Here is a 25,679-nt window from a genome sequence, read left to right on the forward strand (position 1 = left end):
CTGCATTCCGCGTACATGATGCAGACGGGAGCCTTTTCATGACCCTAAAAAAAAAAACGGTTTTTTGTACTCAGGGGGCGAGCGTGGGGGAGCTGAATCCTCAACTCTTTCCTCTTCTATGAGCAATACATTGTCCAAATGCCGGCACCCTTCGACCTATTTAGGAAAAGTTGTCCTGTGCTCCCCCCCCCCCCCCCAACCCCTTTCTAGCCCCCGCCCCATCCTCCCGTTCTCTTTTCGTCACATTTTTGAGTATATTGTCCGTCGGACTTGCTTTCTTTGTTGCCTTCTCGGTATCAGAAGTTTGAACAGCAGCAGTCACTTGCAGGATTCTTTTAGGCTAAAAAACTGTCGCCTCTAGTTTGATTCTCATTAGCTTTCATCCGCTTGTACTGCTTTTATTTTGCAGTCTTTTCTCGACCAAAAATGTGACAATACTGACAGACGTTATTTTTAGATCCCTTTCTCAATTATAGAAGAATCAAGTTCGAACTGTACGTCCAACCAATCGAAAAGGGTGCGGCCAATTTGGTGGCCACCTCATATCCACTGCTGAAAATCGCCCCAACGCTTCGTCACCATCGGCATGAAACAAGCATTTATGGAGCAGATTATAACATCAGATATTACCACTTCGGCTATCTCCTCAGCGTCAACTGAGGCTTGATTTGCGACGGATGGCTCTTTCAAGTACATGCTACCTACATTGTTACCTAAAAGCACGCTTGCTTTTCGCATAATTTCTGGGGTTCAGCCGCACTTGTGCAGTTCAAGAGCAGGGCCAAGTAGGTCAGGTTCTTCGCGTCGGCATTGGCTCTGCCGGTTCGGCGTCCGGTCCAGAGCTCTACAATGCACACACCAGGGCACATAAAAAACCTACGCGTCCACTGCAGGGCTCAAGATCCCACCTTACGCTAGTTATTGCTGCATGAGAAGCGGGCAGTCATGTTTTCAGCAGCAAGCATTGGAACTATGCGTAGGTGAGCTCGACCCGTGTGGGAGGCGTGACAATGCGAACTTCAATCAAAGGATCTGACACAACCCGTAGCGGCTCATTGCACCAGAGAAGATCTTGGCCCATGCCAACGGTGGGCTAGTACGGGAAACAGCAACTAAAGATTGCTATTCCCACGCCAGCGGAATCCTCTGCTTTGGGCGTCCGAATACAGCGGCGTGGTGTCTTTTGCTGTCTCGAGTGCGCTCGGCAGTGAATATTTGCTTGGCTCAGCTGTCAACAACATGAAAATAGCTAAGCGAACACCATCGTCGCGAAACACAAGTGGCAAACTTCACTGTCGCGTCCACCCACCACTCACATCCACTCACCACTCACGTCCGCTCACATCCACTCATCCCTCATGTCCACTCACCGCTCATCTCTACTAACACTCATCTCCCCTCACACTCACATCCTTGCACTCACTCGCACTCACACCCGGTGGCTCAGTGGTTACGGCGCTCGGCTGCTGACCCGAGAGACGCAGGTTCGATCCCGGCTGCGGCGGCCGAATTTCGATGGAGGCGAAATTCTAGAGGCCCGTGTACTGTGCGATGTCAGTGCATGGTGGTCGAAATTTCCAGAGCCCTTCACTACGGTGTCTCTCATAGCCTGAGTCGCTTTGGGACGTTAAACCCTAATAAACCAATAAACCACCCACAAGCACATCCACTCACTCGCACTCGTGACCACCCACCCTCACGTCCACTCACTCGGCGATATGAGTACACTCATGAGCGAGTGTGCCGACCTATGCTGGGTACTGGTAGATGCCCATGGAAGTAGTTGTTGTGACTGTATAATAGGAAGGATGAAAGGAAAGTGCACGGGCCTGCCTACTGGCTCGGACTGAGCCACACTCGTTGCCACGTGCAGACAGAAGAGAGTTGAAAGATGCGAGAAGAAAGATTGAAAGAGACGCGCGTCGCAACAACCGCGACCGCCGAAACGACAACGCCGGCTGTAACAGATACCCCACCGATAGCCCTAAAATTGCCTTTGCGACCCCCGATGAATTGCATGAGTTTAGTGTCCTGCCCTTCAGCCTTTGTTTGGTTTATTGGGTTTAACGTCCCAAAGCGACTCTGGCTATAAGGGACGCCGTAGTGAAGGGCTCAGGAAGTTTAGACCACCAGGGGTTCTTTAACCCTTCAGGCGCTTTGTACACAATCGTGTAAGCAGCAAACTCACAGCTTTTTCTGAGACTGGTGCACCTAGCGGTGATTTTATTGTTTCAGTCGAACTGAGCACCCTTCTTGTCGCAAATAAGTTGGTTTTTGTGCCATGTAGCGAACGCAGCAAATAATATTTCACTCAACAGTGAGCTAGATAGCACTTTGTCCACCGTTTTTGTGCAGACGGATTTTGTTGTGAGAACATTTTGTTGTGTTTTTGCTCAATTTCGGGCGTAATATGCACCTTCGAAACGGAAAATGATTCCACGATTCCTAGGGTGCTTACCTGACACATTAGAACATTTCGATGTAACTATTTCTAACAAATCTGTCACTTTATACGGAATTCTGCACATCGTTGTTAAAACTTACCCGCTGGTCTTTCACGCTCAAAAACTAACAAATTCCTTTTCTTGAGGCCTGAATATACTACTCAGGTGAAAAAAATAACTGATTTCAATAAAACAAAAAAATGGCGCCTGAAAGGGTTAACGTGCACTGACATCGCACAGTACACGGGCCTCTAGAACTTCGCCTCCATCGAAATTCCGCCGCCGCGGCCGGGATCGAACCCGCGCCTTTCGGGCCAGCAGCCGAACGCCATAACCACTGAGCCACCGCGGCAGATCGTTCGGCCTTTGTAATGCCCCTGCTACCTTCAAGCCGATGATGGATACCATTCTGCGTAAACCGAAGCGGACCGCCTGAAGCACGTATTCACTTCTTTCTCTGACGCTGGATTGCAGGTCAACCTAAAGGAATTTGAAATTTTAGGATTCAGTACTTCATTTCGCCATCCGGCGTTGCATTCGCTAGCGGTTGCTTGCTAAGCGCGCAAAGTGAACGTACCTGTGCTGTCTTTGTTTCGCGCTCGTTGGCACCGCACGCTGCTTTTTCAGTTTTTTCACTATATATATTACTACCAGGCCTGCGGAATGTCACTTTGTCGTTCGTCAGCTGGGCCACGGGACAAAGGAGGGTGTCTGTACCGACTCGGCCACACTTTGTGCTGTTTGACTGCCTGTCCCAAACCTACCACTGTCAGAACCGTGCGCAGCACCCTAGGGTTCGTGTTTTTACTTTCACCAGTTCATTCGCAACTTTTGCTTCTTCTGCTGCACCATCGGCGCAACTTTAGGCAGCAATCAGCCTTTTTCACAAGTGGCGCCCTCTGGGGAGTGGCGAAAATTTCACTGCTACGGGTTGAAAACAAACGCACGTGGGAGAGGCAGGTTCAGCGAGGGGCCAGCTGCACCTGCAAAGTGGCAAGTGTACGCTTGACTACTGCCGCCATCTGTCGCATGCGCCTGTCACTAACGAGAACTGCGCATGCACAGTAAGAGCTGACGGTTTTCAACCAGTGGAGCTGAAAGAAAAAGAGGCGCGCATGCGCAGAGCGGCCGCGTGAAAATATTTTTTTGCGTATGTCTCCAGCGTGCGACGACGCATTTAACACCTTGCGTCCCCTCCTCACGACACCGCCAATAGTGCCATTCGACTCGACCGCCCCACCGAGGTCCGCCCGGATGCCAGTACTTTTCCGGTGCTTTGTACCGCACTAAGCCGACCTGCTCTACCTGCTCACAGACCTCTTTCGGACAACCGGCGGCCCATCCACTGCTATTTCCTGGTCATCAAAACTTCAGACCGCCTTTGCTGCTGCCAGGCAAGCTGCCGCGGACGCCGTCCTTCTGATCCATCCTCGCAGCAATGCCCCAACCAGGCAGGTGGTGGATGCCTCCAGAGTGGCCGTTGGAGCTCTTACAGCAGTGCTTTACTAAGAGCAGCAGCCTTTGTCTATTTACCCTCAGAAAATACAGCCTCCCCAGACTCTATAGTGTCCTCAGTCGCGAGCTACTAGCCATATCTACACTGAAATTCAGCATTTCAGACATTCTAACGCTACAGAGTTAAGGAGCTCATGTCTCAGAAAATCCGGCGTCAATGACAGTGAGCGAAAAATTCCATGAAAAATCCCAAGAGAAGCAACCGAGGAGTCAGGTGGGCCACCTCGGTCCCGCAACCTCGTGGTGTCATTACAATCTACCCACAGGATTGAGAAAACTGAGCACCTTGGCAGGTGGTAGTCGAGCTGGGAACAAGCAGATTCTATGCAGCAGCTCCGTTCACACAGGCACGTACTTCTGCAATTCCAAATAAATGTAAATGTGCCTCCGGGAACAAGTTAACGTTGTAGCTGCAAGGTAAGCACCAGGCTGCAAGCGCTCTCTTTGCAAAAATAGTAAATAAACTGGTTCACCACTAGTGAAGCAGACCTACCTTTAATGTCTTGCAAAGGCACAGAAAGGCAGTTACAGTTTTACAAACATATTTTAACAGGGACAAGTGGCCACTGTCACTAGTGGCAACACTTGTAACTAAGTGCAATGCCTATTCACTGTCCGAAAAACTTGCAATAGTATGCTACATAGCTATTTTTCTTCCCATATAGGTATTGCACGAAAGCAAAAATGACACCAGGGGTTGTGTTTAGAAATATTTCGTTTTCCTTTCTTTTGCTCTTCGGGCCTCTGTCATCGACTGCGGCATCCGAGTGATGACTATGGATGGTGCCAGTGACAAAGGAAAATGATTCAGAGGAACCAGCCACACAAATTCTTGCTCACAACTAAACTTGCAAGAGGCAAAGAGCCCAGGTTGGGCAGTATCATTATGCAATGTCAAGAACACCAAACAAAAAAGACTGAAAAATGCAACGCTAATGTACAATTTTATTTTAAATGTTAGAAGGCAGCACTCCTAATGGGATTCCAAAAAACAGAACTGCATCGACATGCAAGGGGAATTACCACGGCTAACAAACCGCTGTTGCCCTGGCTTTTTTCACCACAGTATGGCAGAAATATAAACAGTGATCTGATGACCTCACAGAAGTACCAACAAAGCTGGTGCTCATAACCTCACTGTACAATTGGACAAGAAAAATAGAGCAACCAGGCAAAGGCATTTATCCACAAAACAAATCATAAAAATAAAAATGCAAGTACATTAACCACTTGCCATTCGAGCACTAAAATACAGAAAGTCTACCTTCCACAGAGTTCAATGCCCAAGAGCCACTAGCCTATTATACAATCACTGTAACCATTGAGGTCAAGGTACAATGATCCACATGATATTATGACATAAAAAAAACTAACACTGATGAGATGTTTTCACACCTTGGTGGCATTTACACCAAAATATGCACTGAAGTCACAGAAAATGTTCAGTTCTTTTCTTCTTTCTTCTCAGCATTCTCCTGGCTACTACTGTCGCTGGAACCAGATGACTCTGAACTGGCCCTCTCGGATGCCATCTGCAAAGACATATGAACACATAGCATCATGACTAAAAGTGCACTATGCATGACAAATATCTCCATGTTCAATGCGTATGTGCCCGGTCTCAAAGATGTCACGATGCTGTTTATTTCCGCCACTTCTCATGCTGAAGTGATCAACAGCAGACCATTGTCAACAACAGGCAATAGAGGTAGAGTGATGCCATATAAAAAAGAATTTTTCCTAAATGCCCAATAAGTGCGTGACAAGTTTGAGACTGCTGATACATGGCTTCTGTGGTTGTGCCTCAACACAGATTCTCTCTTCCATTTCCCTCGACTTGCACCTCTGGGTTCATTGCCCCGCTTACCAAGGCCATAGCAGGCTTTGTTCTCCATGCACTTTTAGCTCCCACTACCTTAACACTGGCACTGGCAACAGTACAGGCTAGTGCAGCTGCTAACCACTGCAGCTGTAGTATTGCAGTTCACACCGCATAATCGAACTCAAAGGGGATCGCAATCTATATATAAAAAAATGGCAATTATAAGCATGTCTTGCTTTTAAGTTACAGATCCAAAGTAATTTCGGATTTCAAGAATGCACTGCACCCTTGCTCATGGCAGGCTCTTGCAGCTATGTGCTGCCCGGTGGCGTGCTGACAGCACACCGCTAGCCAGGCACTGCTAGGCCTAACCTGCTTCGCATTGAAGTCATAGCAGATGGTATTTCGTAACTAGCCGCTGCCTATCCTAACATGTCTTATCATGTTACCAGTTAACTATAAATAGAATAATCTCACTAAAATTAAGGCACAGTTAGTCTCCATAATTCCTTTTGCAGCTGCAAAGCTTTAGTTAGGTGGGCTGCACCGCACGACAGCCATGGAGTGGAAATGAGTAAAAAGAGGCCGGAGGCCAATCTTGAGCACACCCCACCTTCACCTATGCTGAATTCCAATGGCAGATCGAGACCGCTCCGTCGGATCGCGTACGGAGCGCGTCGGAGCGCGTAGATTTGCCACCTCCCAGTTTGCGATTGGAATGCCAGTGATCCCTCGGGAGCGCGACGCCAGCGCCGCAGCGGCGACCGCGGAAACTAGGCGCGCCGGCGGAGCGGACGCCCTGCTAGCTTCGTGTTCGAGTGCGACAAGAGTTGCGCGAGGCGCGATCTCCGCGTTGACAGACGCCGTCTCGGCGAAACAAAAAGGAGGTAGTACGAAGGCCGTAATGTAAAACCAAAACCAAAGCGTATGTACAGGATGGTCCACTCTCCGTGAACACGCGAGTATGCGGCCGCGGTCTTCGGAGAGCCGGTGAGCCTGTCCCTACCGTTCACGAAAGAAGTGGCGGACGACGCGCAGGCAATTTGCTCGCTGCTCGATTTTCCAGCCTTGCGACTGCGAGACGCAAGCCGCTGAACCAATCAGCGAGACAGTCGAGCTTTCGGCAACGACGCCGCCCGCGGACACGCCGAGCGACTAACTGCGCTGCCCCCCGGCCAACGTTTCTCCCTGGCTGCCGTAGTCGTCGCTAAGCCTAACTGTTTTTCATCGATGCCGCAGCTGAGGGCGCTTCGGAATTGGCCAGCGCTGTAGTAAAGGTGCTACTCGCGTCACCGTTTTACTGTGTTCCTCGTCTCATAATAAAATAAAGACATGATCGATTTCTGCGACGCCTCCAACAGCGGAGCTAGCAGACAGCAGGCCAGCCGCACTGGGCATCAGGAAGAAATTTGCTTGTATCGCAGTTATCACTTCTACCAGCAACTCGGTATTGGCCAACGATCCTCAAAAATGATTCATTTGTTACATTCCTCTACTCCAGGGCTTGTTATGAACGCGAACAAAGAATATTAGCGCATTTTTCTGACGCCGGCGGCAGGCATATACAGGCCGGCAGCTTCACACTCGCTGTCCGTTTCAGACGAATCTTCACTGCTGGACTCTGAGCTTTCAGTGCCCGAGTCGGAACTGTCACTTCCATGAAGCAAAATTAGTGCCGCACGGCTCGAAGCAAGATCACTGCCGTCCACTGTTGACTGGAAAGTGCCCGTCTGTCCCGGCTCGCCCGGCTCACCACGTAGCGACGACAGGAACGAAGCGGCTGCTGCCGGTCGCGACCGGAAGCAGACGCGGCGGAAAAGAAAACGTCACGCGAGGTTCCGGTCAAATCCGCCGATTTCGGCAGATCAAGAATCGCTGCTCCACGGAGCGATCCGGGATTTCCGCCTGATCCCGATCTGCCATTGGAACATACAACTCGCGCTCCCATTTTACCATTGGAATACGACTGATCCAAACCGAGCAGAAAAACTTGATCCCGATCTGCCATTGGAATTCACCATTAGACATGAGGTTTCACGGCACTAGTAGCACATGCAGGTACTAAGGCCGTGAAGCCAACCAGTCTCCCCACGCGAAGTGATCGAAGAGCGCCGTGAAGAGAAGCGCCACTTTGCAGAAGGGTGCCAGCAGACTGTTCGATATATTGAATGTTCCCGGAAGCTGAATGAGGGTTCGATAAACACGAAAAATAGTCCTAAACTATTGCATGGAATTTTGAAAGGAACATTCTGACTGTTTGATATAAACAAGGATTGGATACACCCAAGTTCGATATATCCGGAATCGACTGCATGTCACAATGACACAAAAGCAGCAATAAAGCAAGGCCTCAGGAAGTCATGTCAGACTGCATTAAATGCGATAGCTTGCCAAGATAGAGGAAGGGGAAGCAAGGGGCCCTTTAACCCCACAACACTGTAGTAGCAACACCTAGTGCTTATGCCTGTTTCACAAAGCACGCAACAACAGTCTGTGGCAGGTGAACCCTTTGCCTGTCACATCAGTAGCAGACGAAATCAGCCAGCACATGCACCCCGACCAGACACACAGAACTCTTACATGCAGAGCCTTGGCAACACAGCCCCACAACAGCTGATGCTAGCTCTACCACACAAAATGCAAGCCAGTTATAGTGATACTGTAGTAACTAAGACAACAATGTTCAGTTACTGAGACTGACCACAACTGAAATGAATGCCACTCTTGAATTTGCACAACAGTTTTCCATTCACCAAGACCAGGCTAAATTTACAGTGCACACTGACACTGCAAGGTCCCAATTTCAAGTGCGAATACAGACTGCCAAAGCAAGGTAGCAAATTTGCTGGAAATTTCGAGCACATCATTTTAATGTAAAATAAAATCAAAAGAATAAAGTTCAAGTCAAATCATAAAATCACCTGAATGCAACTGCACAAGAAATAGCCAACTGTGTCCACCTCACTCTATAACGGAAGTAAGGCCACTACAGCTGGTGCAATCATTGTTGCTGGTGGCCCAATAAGCTGCTTTATTAAATAACTCAGCTCACAACACGGAGAAGGTGTATTTGCCATTAACAAATAACAAAAAAATAGCATTAAATTCCACCCCGAACACTAGAATTGCAGTGGAACTTGACTTGTACAATGCTAGCCCACTCATTACATGTTAGTCCAGCAAATGCAGTGCACTAAAAAAAGTGTGATCAGTGCACAAGACTATAATTATATGCTACCAGCTGTCACAACACAAAATTGCAGTCTGCTTGGCAAGCTCCACTCACCTTCTTATACGCCATTTCGAAGAGTTTCAGGGAAGCTTGCTGAAGATCATTTGTTGCCTGCTTTATTGAATCTGCCGATTCCTTGTCTTTGTTGCTAAGGATCTCTCGCACCTTGGTGATCTTCTCTTTCAATTTGTCGCACTGTAATGAAAATTATTACATATGTTACAACTGCGACACCTAACAGATCTGTTCCAGTTAGCAGCACTTGGTCTAGCAAAGTTGGCTAGAGCCCACATGTGAATTGTGGTCAGGATTTTTTACACTTAGTGCTAGTATGAAAATCAAAGGCAGCTTTTCGTAGCTTAAAGGGACATTAAAGGAAAACAGCAACCTAAGCAGCACACTATGCTAGAATAGGTTATTCTTTGGGAACAATACCAACACTTTTTTTTGGCACAGAAAGGTGACTGCATTGCTGAGATAACTGCAAATGAAATTCACGATACCCTCCAGCCTTCACAGGTTTCCAAACCCAGGGGCGGTTATGCTGATTTCACAACATGCTCACCGGAGCACACTGGCCAATCAGAACCTGAATGCCACTGAGAGCTTGCTGAGTAAACAGAATGCGAGATGAATGTCTCAGCGCTTGTGCTTGCTCCTCGTCTTTCTGTCCATCGTCAGGCTTGCACCATTTTAATTACGACACTCTTCACAATCTTCACTGCACTCACCGTGCTGCTTTAGTACATTTCGACAGTACTTGCTCGCTGACAGCGCAACAGCATTGCACAAGAAAGCACTGAACCAACTGCGGCAAGAGAAGAATTCACATCACCAGGCACAGTTGCAAGAATCTGCAAGAGGTGCCACCAAGTGTACTTTACATAATTTCCTAGCTTATCAAAGCTCTGGTTTCAGTAAAAATTACATATCTGCAATCACGTAACGGTAACCTATATGTCAAGCTTAACTCAGTATTCCCTGTATTGTATATGTAATAAGAAATTATTCAGACGACACAACTTTATTTATTTGCAGAATCTTGCTCTAAGCAACAGCTACATGGTGGTCCACAAAACAGCCCATCCACAAACAAACTTGGAAAAAAAATTGCACCACTGAGCTTGAATAACATCAATGCTGATATGCTGCAATGTTTCCCCCCCCCCCCCCCCCCCATTACATTTTTATCACCTGCTGCACCAAATAGCTGATTCAGGTGACCTCCGATACATGGCAGACAAAAATCTTCATTAAATCCCCACCCTGGGGCCTGCAGTCCTGAGACTGGCACTTCTGCGATGACCAGTGCTACCAATGCTACAAGAAACCAGTAATGTAAGTGTGCAGACCATGCCCGACAAACCCAATGCAGCTACACAGATGCTGCTGCTGACTAACAGAAGACAATATGTGAAACGCTGATATGCTAGCAACGGGTACGGTGAGGTACAACCTCAGATCACACCAAAACTTCTGATGTCACATCTAGATCTGCGATCATGCTGCATAGTGATATTTCATGCATAACAAAAAATTCCATTACTTAGACATGAAAAATATTTATTTTGGGTACTTTTTGCCTGCAGCAGTTCAGTATTATTTTGCAGTGTTTTCTTCTTTAATCCTGGCTGTTTGTCAGAATTAATAAAAGGAAGAAGTGCAGGAATTTGCCAAGTATTACTTGCTGCAAGTGTTTATTTTTCCTGTTCCACTCTCCATCACATATGGGTGACCTGTGAGAAAGGTTGGCCGCCACCACCACCTAGGGCCATGCACTAAAAGAAGTTTGGTTTAAGCTGGGTCGTTGCTTTTTTTTTTAAGCGAAAAAAGGAGGAAAAAAAATGGACCTTTTAGAACTACAATTTTCGAAATCTACAGCTGTTGTTCTACCGGTTTGTGAGTTTTCTGACCTCCAGAAAATATTTATTTTGGGTACTTTTTGCCTGCAGCAGTTCCCATGAGTAGAAAACAAATCTGCACTCATTTAGGGCAGATTTTGAAAACTGCACTTCTCCCGTAACAGCAGCTGTCATTCTCCAGTAGTGATCGCCACCATCTTGGTCTTTTGAAAGAGCAGGTTTTGTGCGCCTTTGTTGCGCATTTATGTGCATTGGTTGCAGAGAAAAGAAAGGTCCCAAGAAGAAGTCACAATGTGCGCTGCTATTCATTAGTCGGTGCAGGAATGAAATGTGCCACCCAATTGGCTGGCACGCATCCTGTTGTCAGTTCTCACGTCAGTCCTCGAGTGCATGCAGGGGCCTTTAAGAGTCACCACTGGTGACAACGATTTCGACACCAAAGTTCCACACAATACACAATTTTGGTAAGAGAAGGAAAATGTGACTAATTAACAAGAGCGCAGTGCAAACCTCAAGCCTTGCGGTGCCACGGATACCCCCACCTGCATAGAATCCGGCAGCTGCGGACAAAGTAACTGCGGACAGTGATAGTATTCATCACGACATCCCGATGCTGCAACCTTCCAAGATAAAAGCAATCGGAAGGAAAGCTAAAAAAAATTTTCAACAGATGGCATCGACCACAGCAACAGAGCGCAAGGCAGTGAGTGTTCTTTGGTGGAACCAGCGATGCCTTGGCCAAACTGCTCGATGATATGATCTTCACTGTTGTTTGTTTAGGATCTAAGAATGCATTGCTAATGTCATTTCAATGCCAGTAGTCAGATTGACTACATTCCAGGAGGTTATTAGTCATTTCCTAATGTCATTACATAGATCATTTTTAAGTTTCCTTTAATAAACAGCACTTTTCTTTGTCTTTTTCTTAAAATGCAAATCCTGGACTCTGAGCAAATTACGAACTAGCATTTCTCGGCATCTATAGTGGAGAGGACCACAATTTTTTTTTTTTTCAGCATACAGCTACATGAGCTGCATGATTGTGCGGCACATTTCATTTTGCAGGTGTGCTGCAAGATTTTGCTGGTTCGAGTGACTTTACTATGCAGAAGTTCTACTATCAAAGGCCACCGTAAGGAAAGGCTTCTTGCATTGGTATCAGTTGTGCTGTTCTCTTCTTTTCTTTTCCAAGGTTGTGGCTGGGTTTGCACCTTGCCTTTAGCAAATAAAATTTACCTCATTGCCCTGTTAATTCTTGAAATTCCCTGAAAACTCATGAGGATTCTCTTTTCCTTTTAGGCACAGTTTTAGACCAAAAATTCCCTAAAAAGCGAGCATTCCCCATATGGAACAACACTGCTGCTACCTGGCTCTGACTACAGGAGTTAGAAATTAATTCTAGGATGCGCATTGGTGTCTCTCCCCATTTGCTGGCAGGGCATGGCTCTTTGAAACCAGGTAACAGCAAGGGAAGAGGTCGAACCATTATCAGCCACTCCATACCTGGCACGTTTCGAAAAGACTTAGCCAAACTGTCAGATTTTATCTATCAAAGCACTCAAAAACTACTTATTATGGCAGCTAAGTAAAGACAGATCTCAGCAACAAAACAACAGTGGTCTATGAACGCATCTTTCGCCCACTGGCTAAGAAGTCCTATCAGCAATATGCACAGCTTACCTCTTCTTGTGGAAGCTGATCCTTAAACTCATCCATCTTCGATTCGGTGTCATGAATGATGCCTTCGGCCTGGTTCACAGCTTCAACTGTTTCTTTCTTCTGCTTGTCAGCTTCAGCATAACGTTCAGCATTCTTGATCATGTTCTCAATCTCTTCCTTGCTCAAGCCACCAGAAGACTGGATGACTATTTGCTGCTCCTTGCCAGTGCCCTTATCTCGTGCCGATACATGAACAATACCATTGGCATCTATATCAAATGTAACTTCAATCTGTGGCACTCCTCGTGGCGCTGGCGGAATTCCAACCTGCAACGAGACATGCAATGCATCAACTTCTGTCCGACAGTGTTTCCTTCCTTCTTGTTAGTTACACTTTGAAGAAACAGAACACTGTTTGGCTCAAATTAGGTTGCCATCAGCGATAAAAGAGTGGAAGTTTATAGCAAAATTTTAAAGCAAACAATTCTATCTAGGCTGACCACATCAGCAGCTCTCCATAACACCGTATTGGATCGAGACCCCCTACTCTGAGAAAATAGCCAACAGGAACCACAAGAAGCCAGGTGCTACGCAACTTTCAATTTCAACTGACATTTTTGTGGTCCGAGCATTCCAGGTTTGATAGTAGCACAAAATAACCAAATAAAAAAACTGACCAAGGAAGTTTTGGTCTGCAAAGTCCAAGGTTTCATTCAATGGACAGGAACAGCAGGTGGAAAAGAATGCATACGTATTATGCTGGTTACTCAACAGCACAAACAGGACAATGTCGCCCTGTCACCCAATTGCCCTTTTAGGGGCTGGAACAAAGCCCCGAAGTATACACCAATAAATGCTAGTCAAATACAGCTCAAGAATGAAGCAGCAAACACCTCTCAAGGGAGGCCCTCCAGCCAATAGCCCTGACCAATCATCATGATGTCGGAGTTCACGAAGATGCCTGCCAGCCACCCGCGTTGTCACGCTAGGGCAGGGGTTCACAAACTTTTTTTCCCTCAAGAAACCCCAACAGCCTACAACATGTGCCACACCATCTTGCTGGCGTCCTAAACATATGTGCACTCGCACAACAGTGTCTTGGCACGTTGCCAAGTTCGCAGGGAGAGCCACCACAGTCAGCACTCCCGTCAAAACAAACACACTGTGCCCTTACTGGCGCCCAGCATCTTGGCACACTGCCAAGGTCTGTGCAGCAGACAGCAGGACGCCGACAGCAGGAAACAGGAACAAACCAAGAAGAGCCAATGCTCTGAAATTAGTTTTCTACAAACCAGGTACTGTGTCTGCTTCACACACCTGCCAGAAGTGCACCAGAAAGGAGGGACAGGCCAGAGTGGGTGTGCCTGCAGAACCCACAAAAACAGCCCACAGAACCCCTGGGTTCTGCAGAATCGTTTTCAAAAATGACATCTTGCCAAGCAGTGGATGCCATAAGCTGGGCAACCTCCTCTGAGAGACGCGTTTGCTGCTTCGTTCTCAAGTACAGTATCAGACTGTAGTCAATGCCTCAGCACAAAGCCATGGTGTTTTGGCAGAAAAATAACTTTCAACAGAGCTTCATTCTTAAAAGCTTGCCACCCATTGTTCCGCACTGAAAAAAGTTATGAATGACTTACCAAGCTGAACTGGCCAAGAAGCTTGTTGTCACACGCCATTTCACGCTCACCTTGGTGCACCTTGATTTCCACCTGCGTCTGACCATCAGCAGCAGTAGAGAAAACCTGCAAGCATAAAAACAAAAACCTTAAGGGAATAGTCTACTGACTTTTATCGGCGCATAATGCACTAGCCCCTATATTCACAAAACAACCTTTACCTTCCCTTTCGAGGACCTTACCTTTCTGGCTCCTTTCATAAACCAACCTGACATGGTTGTGCTTCAGTAAACGATACAAAAGGATAGGATTCTATTTCAAAAATTTGGATGCTCTGGACGTGCTGTATATTCCAAAAAACTTGATTGAAATTGAGATCTGGAAACTCCTCCCAGCGGCGGCGACCGTCATTTTGAATGCTTGCATGACGTCACAAAGACATACACAAGGCAGCGTCCTCTGCTGTCATTGCTGCAATGCATGCAACAAGGTCTCTTGTGCCCTGTGCTTTCGTGGGCGATCGAAGAAACAGTTGTCCGTAATATATGGCTGACTGGTGGCGCAAAAGTGATAACAGTAACAAATTTTCATCTGTACAGCTAAGGTCCAGTCACACTACCAAGCTGATCGATGGTGTTAGTCTGTACAGATGCTGTTGCTGACACACTGGTGTGTCGCACTAGACCGGCGACGACGGCAGCACCGCCAATAACTACATATAGTAGTAGTGTGAAGAGTGAGCTTAGTGGGAAACCTCATGCGAGCCAATGTGGCATACACAATGTGCATGCTTCAGCTAAAATGTGCTTTCATTGGGTGCATAGGCATAGAACCAAGCGGCGAGGCAGCGAAACGGTCGAAAGACTGCTTGAAGGTGCCAATCGTTGCTTGCTGCCGTTGGTTGGGCTGTGCGGCTGAGCGGAACTATGCTTGTGTTCTTATCTGTATAGAAAAAAGTGAGACAGGTGGCTGCATTTCACTTTAAGACTAATCAGCGATGTACTTTTGCGAGATTTTTAAATTTCAGTTCAGGGCGGGCCCCCAGCCCCTTTCGCGGCGAGGCCTAGAGTCCGCTGGATTCGTGTGTGCAATTTAGGTGATTGAGGTCAAGACAACCATTTTGGATCCAGAAGGTGTTGACAAAATGTACCTCCCAAAATATTTAATGTACAGAGGATGTTTCTTAATGACTGCACTTTTTCCATTCTATGTCTAGATGATGTCCCTATTGCCTCAGAATGAACATCATTAAGTATACCAATGCCACTCTATGCTATCTTGTGCTAATATGAGTTACCGTATAAACGCGTGTAAGGGCCGCACCAGTGTATGGGCCGCACCCCGTTTCCCCGAAGGTAATGTTTAAAAAAAAATAAATCCGTGTAAGGGCCGCACCCGAACTTTCCATGACCCAGGCGGGAATAGCCTTCTAAATGCACGCGCCGTGGCCTCCGCGATCGGCTCCGGCTGCGAACAACGGTGCGCTCGATCGCGGAGCGCTTGATCGCGGAGGCCAAGCACGCGCACAAGAGCTTCCAAAAACCGTCCATGGATGGCGCCCGAGGCCGCAGCCATCATCATCGTCAATTTTTTTTCTCCCCCCCCCCCCCCCCTCCGCGACTTCCCGTTATCTAATCAGCATCAGTATCGCCAGCTCCAGCCTTTTATGGCTGATTAGCGCATTCACCGTAGTTGTGGCTTTCCACAGCTTTCGCGTGCTGCCGCTGAGTAAGCACCTTATCAGCTACACGGCTGGGAGTTAGCTCTCGAACACTGCAAGCGTGCGGCGGGCAGGGAACTCGAGGTGGCCGAGAAGTGCGTCCGATGACCGTGCAATTAAAAGGGTGCATTGAGTAGCACAAGCTGCAAAAAACGCGCTTTCCGAGGCGAGCCGTGTGAGTTTCCCTGAACTGCTCTGCTAGTGATGGAAATGCGAACAACGGCTACGCGTTGACAGCGGACATGCTGCGCGGCTTTTTTGGGATGAGCGTGCACCAGAATAAATGCCGTTCATTCCCTGACTGCTGTGTTTTTGCTTTAAAAAAATATTTTTTTTTTCTAAATCGCGTGTATGGGCCGCACCCCGAAAATTGGCTCCCAAATCTGGAAAAAAAAGTGCGGCCCTTACACGCGTTTATACGGTATGTTATCGAACTGACAAACAGAAGGCAAGAACTTGGTAATCAGCGATGGAATGCATATGCCAAGCCCTTCACGGTGCACATCAGCAACGGCAGGCACGGCACGTGCAGCTTTTCACATGCGGGAGCACTTCGCTGCTAGAGGCCACACCCATAACAAACCCCGCTTCTGTTTAGTCAAGAATCAGAAGACGGGCACCACAAACAAGTCCACTTTCCCAAGAATCACTAAGCTTGTGTACTATGCTACGAGCTTCCGAAAAGAAAACACAAAAATAAAATGCATTTATTTCGCTAGGCTAAAAAAAAATTTAGAGCAACCGCCATCCACAGCATGCATGCAAGCACCCTAACACAGCGAACAGCGTGCAGCAAACGATGCAAAATGGGTATGACCTTGTGACGTCAGCGATCAGAGGTTGCCAGACAAAGCAGACTGTTCGCAAAAGAAAGTAAAAAAATGCACTTTAAAAATATCTGCCGCAACGAACCTACTGATACTTCGGGGAATTGTAATTTGACGTGTTGGGAATTAAATGCAATAAGCAGTGCATGTACGAAAATTGGCTGTTATGCCCTTTTAAACTGCACCTTTAGCCGGGCCTCTGAAAGGGCATGTTCACAAAGGTAGCCTCTAGCCTACCTTCAGCAGCTCCTTTCGTCAATTCAACATGGCAGCCAAGTATGACAACAGCTTTTCTGCCCGAGCCTAATGGGCAATGCCTCACTGAAAGGAAATACGCCGCTAGTGTGGGTACTCTTTATTTTAGTTTTTTGCACAGCATAACACTTTGTCCCTTTTGGTACTAACGCTGAGCGCAGAAGACATGTTAGGTGCACCCAGGCACAGCACGTCCACGGTTCCAAGTAGAGTACAGTGTGTTGTCGTACCGAGTGTCGCAGGCAGTTAGCTCCCAGCGCAATGTGCCACATGGGCAAAATTACACATACACATAGAGCAATTCTTTTTGCTGACTTTTTTTTTTTTTTTTCGAATTATCGGCTGCCATGTTGGGGGTGAAGCACTAACACGAGTATATATGGTATCTACTATAGTCTAGAAATTGCACCATTTACACAACAAGGGCATGAAAAAAAAACGTGAATGGCAGAAACAAAAACCTTGGAGCTAATATATGTGCAACTGCATCTTGTAGAACACTACCCTGCACGCGTTTCTCATGGCATAGGTTCGTTTTCACACCTTCACTTATGCGCTCTTGCCTCTCTGCGGCGATGGAAACAGCATCAAAATTATTCCCACTGCCCGTAAGCACGCAAAACGCGGCATGGTCACAGTGCACTGTAAGCCACTGAACACAGAGGCAGCCAGTATCCTACTCTGACCACCATACAAATGCCATGCCATGCATGTACACTATATGTGCATTGTGGCACCTGCAGCATAGGCAATGTTCACTGCGGTTGAACTTAGTCCAGTCAAGCCAAGCCAAGCCGTATCAAAAGGAAAGATGGGTGCCGGCGCTAGTCACACAGCCGGCACAGTATAACGTGCAACGCACCATGTAGGAGTGCTCACACTACTACGATTCAACAGCCACGTTTCTAATGCATGGGCTTCTGTGGAAGCTGTAGCAGGATTGGCCTACAATGGAAAATACAGCACCCCAAGGCACAACACCAGGGTTCTTCTGTACATATACCAAGCTGAGCTCAGTTCATTCTCTCCTCAAGGGCATAGTTCCCATTAGGAGACGAAAAATTGCACATCACTGCTCAGCCAAGAATGACATCAATCCGCAAAACAATTATGAAGGTATGTTGGCGCTTGAAAAAAAAAAAATGCCAGAAAAAGTTTCTGAAGGGTGCCAACTGTCTGAATGCACTATGTGATGTGTACTTTTTTTTTCTTTGTTTCTTTTTTTTCTCAGACAAACCTAGAAATACGACAGATCCCGAAGCAGCAAAATATTGCGGATTATGCTCTCAAGTGTCCCGGGAAGCTGGTCTTGGAATAATATTTTATTAATGATTTCACAATTTTGAAATCTCTAGGGAACATGTATTTTTGTGCGCTAATTATAAATACATCATTTAATTTAATGTAAAGCAAATTGTTGTGCGCTTAAGCAATATGTTATACAAGTTTTTGCCAAAAGCTTTTAAGAAGTTTGGCATGACATCAAAGAATGCAATAAGAGTAAAACTGTTATACTGCCTGTCACAGAAGTTATGAGGTTTTGAAGTTACGACTTCAGAGATGGGAAGAAAAGTCTGCATTTGTTTGTGAAGTGGCAACTTCAAAATCCTATAACTGAAGCTCTAGGATAGGCAGGATGATAATTTCACCCTTACAGCATTCCTTGATGTCACAAAAAAGCAAATTTTAGCAAGTTCTTTGCAGCAATATTTCTTAAAAAGTTCTCAGAAGAAAGTTGCATAGCATATTGTGCAAGTGCACAAGCACTAGTTCTACATGAAATTAAATGGCACATTTGGAATCTGCACGTAAGAACACGAGCCCTGAAAGTCACACAGTTGTGACTACAATAGTAAAGTTATTTTTTAACCAGCTTTCCCCCTTAAAAGCAAAAAAAAAAAAAAAAAAAATAGAGGAGGTATGCTGAAGAGGAGTGCTCTTGATTAATTTTGACTGCCAAATGCACTCAGTTCCAGTACAAGGGCATATGCTCTGAAACATAGCTAGCGCATTAGAAATGAAGCTCACGAACTTGTTCTTCACAGATGAACACCATAATTGAAAAAATTCAGATTTGTAAGCATCGCAGGCTAAAAACTAGATATGTTGCTCCTTAGTAAAGCCTGAACGTTGCATGTCAAGACAAGTCCACAGCAAAGTATGCATGCATATTGCCTACACAATTTGGTCACCAATGAAGACTGGCCAGCAACTAACGCAGAACGTTTTCTCTATAAAACTGCCAGTTCGGCAGTACGCCAGCAAACCAGCAAGAATGAACAGGCAGAGAGGCACAAACCTGACTCTTCTTAGTCGGAATGGTTGTGTTCCTATTGATTAACTTGGTGAACACTCCTCCCAATGTTTCTATTCCAAGCGAAAGTGGAGTCACATCCAGCAGGAGGACATCTGTAACATCTCCAGCTAAAACACCACCCTGCAAAACAAAGAAGGAAGCTGTACCTATTTGACCCAACAATGCTTGGTTTATTGGTTTGGTTTATGTTTAACGTCCCAAAGCTCAGGCTATGAGGGACGCCGTAGTGGAGGGCTCCAGAAATTTCGACCACCTGGGGTTCTTTAACGTGCACTGGCATCACACAGAATATGGGCCTCTAGAATTTCGCCTCCATTGAAATTCGGTCGCCGCGACCAGGATCGAACCCGCGTCTTTCCGGTCAGCTGCCGAGCACCATAACCACTGAGCCACCGCGGCGGGGCTTGACCCAACAATGTCCCTCTGCTGCTCTTACAAAAATAAGGGGGGGAAGAGGGTCTTAAAAAAGTTTTTTTAACGAAGTCACAATTATGAAATCTTCAGGGAACATGAATTTTGCGTGTTGATTCTGAATATGTCATTTAATTTTATGTAAAATAAGTTCTTGTGCACTTATGTAATATTATTCAACTTTTTTCTGAGAGCTTTCACGAAATTTTGCTGCAGGGAACATGCTAGAATGCATGCCATTGGTTTCTCGACATCAATCTACGCAAAAAGAGTAAAGTTATCATCCTGCCTATCATAGAAGTCGAGTTACACAATTTTGAAGTGTCACTTTAGAAGTGTATAAGTTTTTCTTCCTATTTGTGAAGTAGCAACTTCAAAACCCTGTAACTCATGAAAGGCACAAATCATAATTGCACCCTTAATGCGTAGCTTGGCGTCAACAGAAACCAATGGCATGCATTCTAGCAAGTTCCCTGCAGCAAAATTTCCTGGAAGCTCTCTGCAAAAAGTTACGTAACATAATAATACAGAAGTGAGCAAAGACTTGCTCTAAATCAGCCCGCGAAAATACGTGTCCCTGAAGATTTCATAAATGTGACAAATTTGTTTTCTAAGACCCTCTTCACCCCTTAATGGAGGACCGCTGACCTTTGAAGAAATATTTTTTTTTTCAGGGAACATGCAATTTTGAGTGCTGATTCTAAATATTTCATTTAATTTCATGTAAAACAAGTCCTTGTACACTTATGCAATACGTTATGCAAGTCTTTTCGAGGGAACATATAGGAAATTTTGCAGCAGGGAACTTGCTGAAATGCGTGCCTTTGGTTTCTATTGACATCAAGGAATGCAGTACGGGTAATATTATCTACCTATCACTAAAGTTCAGTTATGGGGTTCCAAAGTTGCCACTTCAGAAACGTAAAGAAAAATTTGTATCCCCGTTTCTGGAGTGGAAACTTAAAAATCCCTATAACTCAAGTTCTATGACAGGCAGGATAATTGTACCCTAACTGTGTTCCTTGAAGTCATGAAAAAGTAATGTCATACATTTAAGCAAGCTTCTTGCAGCAAAATTTCTTAAAAGCTCTCTCCAAAAAATTACATAACATATTGCATAAGTGCATAAGCACTTATTTTACATGAAATTAAATGACATATTTAGAATCAGCACACAAAAATACACCTTCCTTGAAGACTTTACTCCATTCATTATTAAATCAATTTTACTACAGCAACTTTTTTTTTAAAAAAGCCCCACCACACTCAATTCTTACCTGAATGGCAGCACCTACAGCAACTGCCTCATCAGGGTTTACTGCCTTGCTTGGCTGCTTGCCAAAGATCTCCTGCACTGTTTCTTGAACCTGAAAACATAACGCAGCTATTGTTACAAAAACACTCACTAGTTGGAAAAATGAACAGCAAAATATATTTAGCAATCAATACAAAATTCATTACAGACCACCTGGCATCAATCAAGCTCAGTTGACTCACTCCTCAAGGAACTCATGTTCCAATTAGGAGACGAAAAATATTAACATCACGGCTTGCTACACGTGATACTCAAGTGGTCTGCATGCAACACCAAACTGCCGGACCCACTAGGGGACTTTGATGAGCCAGGCTCGTCATTAGCAGACCCAGTTTTGGCTGATGCCTAGTCCACCTTGCATGTCTTCCGACAAGAAGGGCTTGTCTAATGCATTTGTCCGATTGGCTCGTCCAATAGTCTGCAAACCAATGCAATGCATTGGTTTGCAGACAGATGGCAGAACAGGTACTGAATGACCATTTTGGTACCAACTTTAAAAAAAAAAAAGTCCAATGCATTTGTCCGATTGGCTCGTCCAATAGTCTGCAAACCAATGCAATGCATTGGTTTGCAGACAGATGGCAGAACAGGTACTGAATGACCATTTTGGTACCAACTCTCAAAGAAAAAAAAAAGTGCCAGTTAGTGACACCACCTTGAAACTAAATAAAAATGGAACCAAAAAATTTCAGATATGTCACAACTCACCTCAAAAAACAGCCATGAAAGCCCAACAATTTCACATTTATATTTCCTTGCTACTAGGACCAGCTGGTTTAGATTAATTTTATTGGCCTAATCCTAAAGCAAAACCAACAATGGCGTGTGGGCTGCAGTGGCATTGCGTACACTGACAACTTTCCGGGTTGCTCAAGCTAGACCCAATGTTTAAATACACCAAACTGCAATGAACATTACGATATAAAAATAGAGAAAAATAAAATCTGCAGTTTCAAGTCAAGTGTAAAAAAAATTTCAACATAGCATTCATGCACCAGAAGAATTTAAGCCTCCTATGTAGCTTTACTTTGCAATGCAAATTGCACCATGGGAACAACCGAGCATTAAACTATAATGCTATGCAGCACGGAACCAACGACTGTGCATGCAACTTTTCAACCTTGCTGCTAGCAACATTTGGAATTTCTGGTGTGCCTAGAATAAGGGATCACTTTTCAAAACCAAAGAATAAAGATTGAGGTTGCACCTACAGCATGACTAGGAAGTGCTACAACTTTTCTTTTTCCGTCCCACGGTGGAATGTTTTCCTAAAGGACACTGTGGAAGATTTATCGTTGCAGAGCCAGCTTCAGAGGATACAAGAAAATAATTGGGCAAAAATGTGTTGTTTGCAAGAATAGGGCTTAGAGTGGTTGGTTTGGTTGGTTGGTTTATGGTGTTGAACGTCCCAAAGCGACTAAGGCTATAAGAGACGCCGTAGTGGAGGGCTCCGGAAATTTCGACCACCTGGGGTTCTTTAACGTGCACTGACATCGCACAGTACACGAGCCTCGAATTTCTCCTCCAAAGAAATTCAACCGCCGCGGCCGGGATCGAACCCGCGTCTTTCGGGCCAGCAGCCGAGCACCGTAACCACTGAGCCACCGCGGCGGCTTAGAGTGGAAATGTGCAGTTTGCATGAATTCCTGACGTTTTTGAACCATTCAGGGTATTTCGGTGAAATATATAGGGTGTCAAATGTACACACAAATTTTCAAATTTTACTCAACAGCAGAACTTAATGCACATCTGAAAGGGATAATGAAACGAGTCTTGTGTAACAGCACACTAGTGCATGAAGTATGGCTAACAAAAAAGATTCATGTATTTGCTGAATTAGGCAAAAGAGTTTTGGGGAAATACTCAAGCAACCTCTGGCTTCACAACATTGTCCTTCATAGTAAGCAGAGCAAGGCGTAGCGAGCAAGACAATGTCCCCCCCCCCCCCCCCAAAAAAAATAAACAGTAGCTAAAACCATGCAGAGTGCATGAAGTTTCACCTTTGGCATCCTAGTCATGCCTCCAACAAGTAACACCTCTCCTATGTCTGTGCGCTTCACCTCTCCATCCTGCATAGCCTTTTTGCATGGCTCCACAGTCCGCCGAATGAGGTCTGCTACTAGGCCTTCAAACTTGGACCTCGACAACTTCAGTGTCATGTGCTTGGGACCAGACTGGTCCATGGTTAAATAGGGCAGGTTGATGTCAGTCTGCAGAAAAAAAAAACATTAATATAAAGGTTCAATATAGGACACAGGAATAAGGCTGTTTTGGTCTACTGAACCTTAAAGAAGTCAAGAAAATGAGAATCCATAGAGCATGACCAAACAATGCAAACACTGCAGAAAAGTGCTGTTCCAGACAGCCATAGCAAATGGATATTACAGCAAAAGCTGTAATGGCATTATACAAGCCATTTAGTAGAAGTAATTTAGGGTACGATGGCAGCCGTGTAATGCATTACACTTAGCATGTGACACGTAACGCATCAGGTGGACACCACCGTCACATACCTCAAGGCGTGACTGAGGTGTCCACTGACCTGCTGTGCTGTGAGTAATCTGCTGTGACGATTCTAAAGGACAGTGAGAACTGACTCAACACCATCGTTGCGCAATGAAAAAATGTTCGGCAGCACTCAACATTAATCAAAACGAACTCAGCCCTCTTTCTGTCTGCACAAAAGGGGCTGTTCTCAGTGAGGAGATGCCGCAGGAGAAAGCTGTGTGTCTTTGTAGCAGTTTAGGCAAGTTCTTTAACTTAATGCTCTCCTTTTTGATAGCTTACTACATACAAAAATATGAGCATTACATATTTGTATTGAGTCGCTTCAATGTGTGGCTAACTATGCCCACTCCCGAGGATGGCTCACCAAATCAGCATGGGAAGTGCGTGCGTCAATATTTATGCCTTAACCTCCTCTTAAAAGCAGCTTAAGGGCGTGCTGATTTTTCAACAGAAGACACTTATAATTTCTATAAAATCATTTTCGTTTACAAGCTTGGCTCTTCAACACTTGCTTCTGTATCTGCTACTGGTTAATAAGCACAAGTAAAGGGAGTTACTGTTGGGATTTTGTGAAATTCAAGCAAGGCCCACAAACTGAAGTCCACTGTAATAAAAAAGACGAAGTGGCATCGGTACTTCAGGAAGACCTTCAACCAGTGCATTTACTGCACTTATGAAGCAAACACCGACACTTGGATGACACTAGTCGATGAAACAAACCGTCATTATCATCTTTTCACAATAAATTTGGCATGTTTCTCCCTGTTCCTTTCTAATAGATGACGCACTTTATATATATAGACTTTTTTCAGGGACATAAGTAACCACATTGACAGGGCGTGACTGCAGTATGTTAGCCGCTTTCTTCACAGTGCTTGAACAACATGGCTGCCTCGGGCAGGCACAGAAATCCACATTACCTGAACCGATGAAGAAAGCTCGATTTTAGCTTTCTCAGCCGCCTCCTTCAACCGCTGCATAGCCATGTTATCCTTGGTAACATCTATCCCTTGCTGTAAAATGCACAGAACATTGCATCATTAATAAAAGCAAAAAAAAAGTTGGAAGATCAATTAACCGTTAAACCATAATATAGCACTACCTCACGCTTGAACTCTTGAACGAAGAATTTTACGAGGGCATTGTCAAAGTCTTCTCCGCCGAGGAATGTATCACCATTAGTTGACTTCACTTCAAACACACCCTTCTGGATTTCAAGCACCGAGATGTCAAAAGTGCCACCTCCCAGGTCATAAACAGCGATGCTGCAAAGAAACAGCACCCAAGCATTAGTCACAATTGTATTAGTCAATTATATTGAAGACTGGATGAAAAAAAAATGTGGACACTAAATCAAATGCATCTTCCTAGACAGAAAAGCACTCCATAGCTTTGGCTACTTGCACCACTTTTTAAGAGCACTACGTTACCATGCTCGGATGTCTCAATGAAATGCACTCAGAGCTCAGTCATTTTTCTCCTCAAGGAATGCTCTTCCATTAGGAGACGAAAAATTTGACATCACAGCTCAAAACTATTTTAACAAGAAGTTGACTGCCAAATTAAGACAATGTGCAACACAGACAAGAAGAAAATTTCATTACAACCTTTCCTTTTTCACTTTAAAATTAATCAACAGTGCAAGCACTAAATTTTCCTATTTCCAGGTTCTAAGAAAAATTTCTAAACGCTATCTCAAACTATATAGAGTACAAGTACTACAGACAACAAACTACCCTTTGCTAATGAAAGAAGCAAACACTGCTTGAAAGCAAAGATCCAAAACAAGCTTTCTACTCTTATTTCTACTACTAATGTGTACCTTTGCTTTAAACAGGCTATGTTCCTCAATTAATCCATAGTAAACACCCTTCAAAACAACTCCAGCTCAGACTCCTTAGTCAATAACATAAATAATGCAAAATAAACAAAAAAAAACAGTTTTTACACTGACAGTTTAACAAAGGTCTACTCTAACTCCTAAAGGTTACAACATTCAAAGCTTAGTAATGGCCTTTTAGTCCCGATTCCTATCTGCAGTACGTTATTAACAGTGATCTATATATATCCCTTTACGGGAAAATGCTGATCTTAAAATGAACATTTTTATTATTACAGATTTCACAACGAAATTATGTGTGGATAATTGTTTCTTCCTTTTGTTTTCAAAAATTTA

General features: G+C 45.1%; 1 protein-coding gene across 1 annotated transcript in view; it reads right to left on the reverse strand.

Moving 5' to 3' along the window:
* Window positions 1–4,884: 4,884 nt before the first annotated feature.
* Window positions 4,885–25,679, reverse strand: part of Hsc70-5 (Heat shock protein 70 cognate 5) — a 29,788-nt gene continuing 8,993 nt past the window's right edge. Inside the window, exons 7-15 of the mRNA XM_089580020.1 lie at window positions 24,606–24,768; window positions 24,424–24,516; window positions 22,996–23,205; window positions 20,958–21,047; window positions 19,252–19,389; window positions 14,172–14,276; window positions 12,556–12,861; window positions 9,068–9,208; window positions 4,885–5,491 (exon numbers count right to left, since the gene is read on the reverse strand). Of these exons, the coding sequence (XP_089436146.1) occupies window positions 5,402–5,491; window positions 9,068–9,208; window positions 12,556–12,861; window positions 14,172–14,276; window positions 19,252–19,389; window positions 20,958–21,047; window positions 22,996–23,205; window positions 24,424–24,516; window positions 24,606–24,768 (1,336 nt within the window). The 3' untranslated portion in view covers window positions 4,885–5,401. The remainder of the gene's footprint in view (window positions 5,492–9,067; window positions 9,209–12,555; window positions 12,862–14,171; window positions 14,277–19,251; window positions 19,390–20,957; window positions 21,048–22,995; window positions 23,206–24,423; window positions 24,517–24,605; window positions 24,769–25,679) is intronic.

Source organism: Amblyomma mixtum, chromosome 3, assembly GCF_055824585.1.
Source record: "Amblyomma mixtum isolate Tamu chromosome 3, ASM5582458v1, whole genome shotgun sequence".
Classification (NCBI taxonomy): Eukaryota; Metazoa; Arthropoda; class Arachnida; order Ixodida; family Ixodidae; genus Amblyomma; species Amblyomma mixtum.